The sequence below is a fragment of the Helicoverpa zea genome, chromosome 4, assembly GCF_022581195.2.
Source record: "Helicoverpa zea isolate HzStark_Cry1AcR chromosome 4, ilHelZeax1.1, whole genome shotgun sequence".
NCBI lineage: Eukaryota > Metazoa > Arthropoda > Insecta > Lepidoptera > Noctuidae > Helicoverpa > Helicoverpa zea.
In genome coordinates this window covers 1,697,056-1,706,103 of record NC_061455.1, presented here as the reverse complement: position 1 = coordinate 1,706,103, position 9,048 = coordinate 1,697,056, and the positions used below count along the sequence as shown (strand labels likewise).

The 9,048-nt window shown below is 36.3% G+C and overlaps 2 protein-coding genes and 2 non-coding genes across 4 annotated transcripts; all 4 read left to right on the top strand.

Moving 5' to 3' along the window:
- The first annotated feature begins 4,308 nt into the window (after positions 1–4,308).
- LOC124630159 lies at positions 4,309–4,472 on the top strand. Its single transcript, XR_006984392.1, has one exon. It is a non-coding gene; the product is annotated as a U1 spliceosomal RNA (small nuclear RNA).
- An 847-nt stretch (positions 4,473–5,319) lies between these two features.
- On the top strand, positions 5,320–6,543 carry LOC124630032. Its single transcript, XM_047163736.1, has one exon. It carries the CDS (start codon positions 5,395–5,397, stop codon positions 6,385–6,387), a length of 993 nt encoding a protein of 330 aa, XP_047019692.1. The 5' UTR covers positions 5,320–5,394; the 3' UTR covers positions 6,388–6,543.
- A 564-nt stretch (positions 6,544–7,107) lies between these two features.
- On the top strand, positions 7,108–7,271 carry LOC124630157. The gene has a single exon (XR_006984390.1). It is a non-coding gene; the product is annotated as a U1 spliceosomal RNA (small nuclear RNA).
- Positions 7,272–7,695: 424 nt separating this feature from the next.
- On the top strand, positions 7,696–8,712 carry LOC124629628. Its single transcript, XM_047163120.1, has one exon. The coding sequence runs from the start codon at positions 7,696–7,698 to the stop codon at positions 8,710–8,712; it is 1,017 nt and encodes a 338-aa protein (XP_047019076.1).
- Positions 8,713–9,048: the final 336 nt, after the last annotated feature.

Here is a 9,048-nt window from a genome sequence, read left to right as displayed (position 1 = left end):
GAATGTTGTACTTATATTAGTTGATCGGCCTATTATTAATCTTTACACAGAAAATCACACCTTTATAAGTAACTTCGGAAGAAAAAAAAAATGAAAATTTTATTTAGCCAAGGTTAAAGTAGCTCCATCTGTGGTAAATAAAATACATCATCAATTTGTCAAAGGAGCGAGGTGGTAAATGACAATATTACCATACATTCTTTATAGAGGATTATTATTTCAACAGATGGAGTTGTGTATTTTCCGTAATTCACCATATTTTAACACGAAGTGTAATTTTTCGATAGACATTTCAATTGTGTTTGTCAGTTTGCCGTGCCACATCAAAATCCAACTATAATTATTACCTTGATGAAAGGAAAATTAATAGTTCTCGGCCAAATTTAAAACGGTGCCATCTAAATTATTTTTTGAACATTATGTCAAAAATGATGACTTTAGTGGAACAATTACTTATCATTTAAAGTTACAGATGGAGTTCATATCAGGATTTTTTCATAAACATAGTTTAGCTTATCTTCCACTATAATAATGTATGCCTTAAAACAAATTACTTTGAGTGAGTAGTATTAAGTAGACCTTAATTATTTTTTCTGATGCAAAATATGTAAAATTAATCCTAGAAGAAATGAGGATCTATCTCTCGCAGGCGCTGCTAAGCGTGAGGTAGGTAATGTAGGATTCTGTAGCTTTAAAAACAAGCCCAGATACAAAGTGCAGATAAGAAATGGGAGCTTTCTCGATTTAATACCATACACACGTAAAATGCTTTATGCGTCTGAAAACGTACAAATTACACGCCGCATACCAGAGACAAGTTTATTTTCAACTTCTGATCGCAAATACACTGTTCACGATTACGAACAGTCTCAGTAAGACCCGAGCCCAGTCTAAAAAAACACCTTTTATATAAAACTACGTTTGATGTCATTTAATCACAAAGACAGAATTGTTCTCTGTTGCAAATCCTATCCACCTATATCCTATCCTAATCCAGAATGCATTGCAGGTGTGCATTGCACAAAAACCAATGGTATCCTATTCGAGAAGTCAAAAGACTTGACCTGCTAACGTCAGCTTCTGCGCTAAGCAAGTGTTCTTAATAGTACCATCAGAATTACATTCATCGTTGAATGAGGTGATTAAATTTTCAGAAACCACAATAACAGTAGGAGCCAAAGCGTATGATCGCTTCATAGAGCTCTGATTGGCCCCAGGTGACCAAGTCAGGTCTGATTTGTTTGTTCATCAGATCTTTGACAGTGTTTCGGTGGATACTTACTGTCGTCCTGTTTACGTGTGACACAAAATATGGTATATAAACGTCCTCCGCAATAGCGAAATTTTCCCGGTGTGCGGTAGTGACGCACAGTATACAACACTTATGTTTCTTTTGATTTGCTGGCTCCACCAAGAAATGGCAAATTGCGAGCGTACATTTTGAAAATCTTGGCAAAACTGCAGGTTTCAAGTACGAACACATGAAGTGGACTCGCACAGATACGTACATTTTGCCTATTCGTGAACTAATGTAAACATTTCGGTGGAGTCCCGGCTTAGGCCACCACATTAGGCGTGCGCGATCCTCGGGCGTGTGAGTAGCGCGGGCGCCGCGCGTGCGTCGCGAGCGCGTTGCGTGACCGTCGTGTTTTGCTGCCCTGCGGCATTTGCAGCGCGCTCGCGGCTTGCACGCGCCGCTCTCCTTGACGTTTAACTGCTAAGGCGTTTAGCGGGCGGCGGGGATAGCGGGCGAAGGGGTAAGAACGCAACTCGAGCGCCGCGTGCTCGCCGCGAGCGCGTCGCTTGCACTCTTCACACAGGCCGCAGGGCAGCAAAACGCGACGTTCACGCAGCGCGCTCGCGACGCCCGCGCTACTCACACGCCCGAGGATCACGCACGCCTAATGTGGGGTCAGCCTTATCATAGTGAGTAAGTGCACAGAAAATCCCCGTCATACAAGTGTTTCTCCCCAGTAGTGAAACTATCCTACCCTATGCGCCTGCTGATGATGATGACTCATTTTATCATCCATCCAGCTATTCCCCAACTATGTTGGTGTTGGCTTCCAGTCACCGAATCTGTTTGAGTACCAATATTTTGCTTGGAGCGACTACCTATCTACCTATCTTCAATCCAGTCAACTACACAAGACGATATCCATGGTAAGACTGACAGACTTTCTGGCTTCTGATTAGGCGCAGCAGCTGCAGAAAATGTACAAATGACAGCTTTGTCAGACTCAAAGCATATAGACATAGATTATAGCTGTTTCCTGTGAAAATTACTTACGCACCATACGTAATAATTTTCCAAATTGGCTGACTAGATCCAGAGATATTCACAACGTCACAAACTTTACTTCTTTTGTTTAGATAAATGGTCACATCCACAACACAACCTTGATCAATGAATCTATGCGACTGCTAAGTGCTAATCCTAATTATACTGTCACGTGAAAGAATGCACCTACGGGATAAGTAGTATTTTGACTATTCTATATTGCCCACGCAGACGAAGTTGCGGGCAACAGCTAGTAGAATCTAAATTTTAAACGAAAGATTATCTGCAGTAAATATAGAATTTATGGTTTTAAAATTGTCAAGTAGGAATTGATATTAAATTCTAACATTTAATACTAGTACTAGATGAGTGTATTACTCTTTTACTTTTGTCCTTACTGATAAACAAAAAATCCCCACTAATTGAACCCTGATCAAGCTCTTGAAAAGGGGAGTTTTCAATACACTTCAACATAAAATGAAGGCTACATCATATCGATGATAAAAACTGTGCCTATAATGCAGTAATCCACTCCACTTAAAAAGAGCAAACTTAAGACTGAAATAACGAATCGACCAAGTCAGCCACCAAAAGCTGGTGACTTATATCGAAATTCTGACTTCAGCATAGTTAGATCCCTTGCGTCATAAACTATTATCTATCAACAACAACATGGATAAAACAATCCAACATTTATCAGATAATTTAGTGCGAATCCAATCATATTATGTAGTCGACGTGTAATCACACGATATGGCAGTACCCACTGACATATTCATTAAAATACCAAAAAACAGAAAAAAAATTACCACCGAACCAATAAACGGGCTAGTGAAATATCATTTGGAAGACGAAACAGTGAATCAGACGATCGGTTTAACACTCGAAAAGACAAAGAATGCAGCGTGGTATCAATTCGATTTTAACTATCCCCTATATAAACATCATAAAGGCATCGGACAACATGACGTTGAAAAACATGAAAAATATGGAGATAAAAAAATATGCGTGCTACTCAAGATTAAGGTGATGAATAAAAACTTTGATGACAATGATAACTCAAGTACTGACGCACCAGAAAGTGCTCAATCAAGACAAGACGATGAAGGAATTACAAGATATCATGTTGAAATCAAGTTTACCAAACCAGCTACAGTATTCAGTCTAAAGAAGGAGATAAAAACGAGGATCAAAGTTTACCCTACGGTGGAATCGCCATTCCCAAACGACCCGTTCATGTCAGCCTTAGACCAAACCCTGCTGAAGCTGTTTTCTTACAAGAAACATGAAATAAACTTGCAAATAGAAATTGAGAAAGCTTGCTGTGCACGTTCCAGAGTATTTAATGTTGGATTTGTCGTGGCCAATAATAGTGATGTTATTATTTCTCTGAAAACGGTCATTAAGTAAAATCTAAATCTGAAAAGAGAAGATAATTCAGAGGATATTGAAGCAAGTAGAAATGTCCACTTTGAACAAGTAGGTGGGCGTGGATCGAGACATGACTACAAACAGTGAACAAGGAAATATTACTAGATATAGGTATCTAAAGTGAGAATAGAAGCTGTTAAAAAATAAAGAATTGCTTTTTGAAGTCAATGAACATTGTGAAGAAGAAAAATGAGCAGGCAAGTAATGCCAAATTATAAGAGACGGAATCCGTGTTATGTTGAGTAAAGGAATAAAGAAGTATTTGTGATTATAAGTGTTTCGTTATTTTATTTAACAACTTAAGTTAGTGTAGTTTTTTAACAACTTCTATATTATTTTCTTTCGGGCGTTTTAACTTGAATTACTGCAAAAATTGAAATTATTAAAGTATTTTTATAATTGTCTACCCAAAATTTAGTTCATTATTTTATTTTAACTCTAAATATTTGTAAACCATTCTGGAACATTCTTGAGAACCAACATTTAACTTTCAATATACTCAATAGATGGCGCTGTACGCATCATCCCCTTTTCTAAATCGCGGTGTTAAGATTCTCCGCCGTCGAACGACCCTCGATGTGTACCGTAGTGAACTCATACTTACCTGGCGTAGGGGATACCGTGATCAATAAGGCGTTTCCCCCAGGGCGAGGTCCATCCATTGCACTGCGGATGGGTTGACCCCTGCGATTATCCCTAATGTGGATAACTCGGACGCGTTATTTTTGGTAGTGAGGGACTGCGTACGCGCTGTCCCTCTCAGAAATAAGATAAGAAAAGTATTAAGATTGATGAATTTTGTCGGGAGAGGGTTACGTAATGTACCAATAGAGATGATTCCCTAATATGTCATTCCATACATATTATCAACATAACAATATTTTACTAACAAGAGTCACGTAAGTGTGAGTTTCTGGCACTTACTTCATTACTCTTAAATAAACCTTGTTAAACTTGGAGCATTTTGCGAACCAACCTTTGGTTAATAGATAATTCTAAAGTTCCCGAAAAGTCTATTGACTATTGAACTTGATTATAGAACATAATAAATAACTATCAGAAGGCTAATCGCTTTTTGATAAGATACGAAATAAATCAACGTCATTGTAGGGAAAGAATCTTTATGAGCACTACTTAATTATATAACTACCGGAAAAGTAGTTTTATTTTACTATTTTTACTTATACATATTTTTTTTCTTATGTAATACTTTAAATAACATATCTTCTAAAGGGCAATTTTGATATGGTCAGATAGCACTTATCTGTGATGCAATAAAAATATCTGCTACACAAATTTTGTGATAGATAACAAAAATAATATTTATTGCCTCTAACTGAAAACAGTCAACAAAGTAGATACATGTAAATAGGTATGATAGTTAGATATCTAAAAATACCTCAATAGTCTAAAGTACATTAATAAGTAATCAATAAAATATCTTCCAAGATATTGTTTATAACGATGATAAAAAAAAATATTGGATTACATTATTTGATTTTATTTTTATCGATACCAAATTGTTATGTCAGCCTCTAGACTGTATCTAAATCTATAGCAGCGATAATTTTATCTCAAGTTAAAACTGATAAAGTCAGTAAATTGAAATTCCTATTTTAGTTGTTGATTTAGTATAAAGAGTAATAAAACTAAGGAAGGACGTTAGAGTAAACGAGCCAAAAATGGGCATAAAAAGTGAAATTTTGATTCAAATACCTAGAGAACGGAAACATATCACAGGAGAGCCTATACGAGGAATAGTGAAATTCCATCTGGATAGAGAAATGGTGTTCAAACATATTAGTTTGTCCTTCATTCAAAAAAGTTACTGTACGTGGGTTGAAAGTGCACGCTGTTACGAAGAACGCTTTGTGTTCCCAGTGCGACATCGTTTAAAGGTAGGCAATATCTACAGATTTGATGGCCAAGAAAACAAAGTGCTAGAAAAAATTGATTTCTTAGATAAAGAGACGAATCAAAATATCAAGTTAAAATTTGGATCATACGAGTACCCGTTCGAAATATTGATACCAGAAGAATTACCGCCATCAATAAAAACAGATATTGGAAGCATAAAATACTATTTTGTCCTGAAATTTGAAAAACCTGGACTGTCCATCTGGAATAAGACATTCAAAACAAAAGTCTCCATCTATCCGCGTATTGATACTTCATTGGATGACGAACCCGTTAATTTCACGATGGAAAAAGATATAACCGATAAAAAGATCAGCATCAAAGGAGAACTGGAAAAGGGATCCTTTAACTCAACTGACGAAAGAAGAATATCATTTGAAGTTACGAACAACAGTGACGTTACATTTGATATTAAAACAGAACTGGTAAGCAGTACAAAATATACAGACACGGACCCAATCATCAATCATCATAAATTACTAGATCAAAATTTTGAAGAAACTAAAACAGTAGAAGAAGTAGTTGGATATTGTACAATAATAACTCCAACAGTACCAGACAATAGTGTTGCCAACATGTTCAATATTTTACCCCCTATTTTACCGCCACAACATTTGACTGTAAGACATTCTAAGATCATATCAAGAGAGTATATGGTGAGAGTGACCTTGATGTTGCCAATTCCTTATGCAAATGATTTTATAGATATTCCAGTGTTTATTGGAGAAGAAGTGGATGGTACGGAATACGATGAATAAAGTAATGATGAGATCATTACTCTTATAGAAGTAGCAAACCGTATTAGGACACCATATCTGAAGATAGATCTAAACAAAATTGAATAAATAGTGTTTTAAAAATGTATTATTGATTGTATTAAAATTAAATATTAAAGTTTTGAACATCACACTGTCTTTAATGGCGTATTATTTAACATACAAACATTATTTTTTGACGTGACCATAAGGGCAAAATACGATTTCTACATACATACAAAGCCAAATTTTGTGTTTTCAAACCCACAAATAAAATGCATTCACAAATATAAATGATGAAACTGTTGAAATAATAAATAGCATATGTAGTTATCATCTAAGCGTCAGGGGCAATGTAAATGATAATTATAAAACTTGACAATAATCTAAATACCTACAAAAATCTTAACTATAGATAAGAAGTATTGTAATGTATACCTATTGATAAAATTACCTCTCATTTTTATGATGCCGTTAATAAAATTAAACGTTTAATACATTTTCTTTAATTCTTTAGATGATGATAATATAGCGTAAGTATGCAGTACTGCAATAAAAATACTCATCCTCTTACTTAAAAGCCACATGACGTTAAAATTAATCTGATTAACATTTATTCTCCGCGGTCGATAGATGGCGTTGTGCGTATCGCTCAGTTTTCTGAATCGCGGTGTTAAGATTCTCCGCCGCCGAACGACCCTCGCTCCGTACTGTAGTGAACTCATACTTACCTGGCGTAGGGGATACCGTGATCAAGAAGGCGGTTCCCCCAGGGCGAGGTCCATCCATTGCACTGCGGATGGGTTGACCCCTGCGATTATCCCTAATGTGGATAACTCGGACGCGTTATTTTTGGTAGTGAGGGACTGCGTACGCGCTGTCCCTCTCAGATATCCAATAAACGTAGCGGCCTATCGAAATTGTAATGACAGGAGAAATATCTACCAACTTGTTTAATTATATTTCCATCTATTTTTGCTTATGTGTGTAGTCTGACCTACCCCAACGCCTACAAATATGGGTGTTACAACTAATCTATCATCGATGCTACGACATAGTGAATCATTCTATCAGTATCTAATCACCTGCTAACTCTTTTTATCCTTAAACTTTTCCTGTCGATCCCATAAAAATCTATATCCGTTATGCTTATCATTTATCGACGAAAAACGATAGCATATCTCTCATATCTTGTGCGCGTATGAAGTTTGTCATACTTGAAGTCATCCTCATCCTCCGATCTTTTTAACAACTAAGTTGGGGTCAGCTTCCAGTCTTAAAAGTAAAGTGTCAAAAGTTAAAACAATCAACATGGGAATCACAAGTGAAATTTTACTACATTTTCCAGAAGAAGGAAGACATTTAACCGGAAAATATTTAAACGGTGTAGTGCGGTTCCAACTTGACAAAGAAACAGTGTTCAAGAAGATTAGTCTGTCTTTAGTCAAGAGAGGATTCTGTGAGTGGTATGACACGACAAATACAGACAGCAACGATAGCCATGAAACAGATAACACGCTGCAAGGACATGAAAATGCTGTTCTTATGAAATTGTACTTTTTAAACAAGGAAGTAGACGACAATTTAACTTTAAGTGCGGGATCGTATGAGTATCCATTTGAAATGGAAATTCCACAAAATATACCACCATCATTTAGATCAGAAATAGGAAAAATCACGTATCTTTTAATACTGAAGTTTAAGAAACCCGGTCTTTTGAAAAGGACTAAGAGCTTTCAAACAGAAGTTCAAATACTTCCTCAAGTTGATCTTTCAATCACAGATGCACCAATCGCTTTTGCATTAGACAAAAACCTGACCAAAATGTTTGCTTCACACAATAAAGAAATCAGAATAATTGGAGATCTCGAAAAGCCATATTTATCATACTATGATGAAAACAAGTTATCATTGGCTGCCACTAACAACACCGATTTGAACTTTACTATTAAAACTGAATTGATGAGCAAAGTGACGTATACACATGATCATTCAATGGGCATGTATGGCGACGAAAAAGTTGTAAAAGAAGTGATTGGACCTATATACGAGAGTCCGGTTGTACCTGATAATAGTGTATCAAATATAATTAAAGACATATTGCCAGTGGACTCACAACAATACACAGTGAGACACTCAGCAATTATATCGAGGGAGTACAAATTGAAAGTGACAATACAAATGCCAATGCCACATCGTAATGTATCTGTTAATATACCCGTGTTTGTAGGAGACAGAAGATTGACTAAAGCAAATAATGAAAATAGAAATAATGAGGCTGCAGAAGAACCACCGACGTATTGGCACGCGATGTCCGAAGACAAATGAGAAGGATTGTTTGAATTCCGTGAGATGGTTCAGTGAAGAGTTTCGTAATATGGTGTCTTTCGGAGCGTGTTTTTTTATAAAAGAAGTCTTGGATCTGCAGTGAAAAACTTTACTCTGTGATAATTTACTACTACATAAATTGTTCTTGTAATATTTACTTGTCATTCACAAGTGGTCCTTTAAGGGAACTTGTTCCGTGAGTAAGATATTAGACAAATAGGTTGCAGCTGTCACTTAGCCCCTTGGATTGTAAAAGAATAATAATGTCAAAATGTTCTGCAATACTGATCCAACAAAAGACTCTGCAATATGTAGGTTAGGGTGTACCTCAAAAGT

What these genes read in the sequence shown, in the direction of transcription:
- LOC124630032 (XM_047163736.1), top strand. Translation starts at nt 5,395, where the DNA reads ATGGGCATAAAAAGTGAAATTTTGATTCAAATACCTAGAGAACGGAAA.
- LOC124629628 (XM_047163120.1), top strand. Translation starts at nt 7,696, where the DNA reads ATGGGAATCACAAGTGAAATTTTACTACATTTTCCAGAAGAAGGAAGA.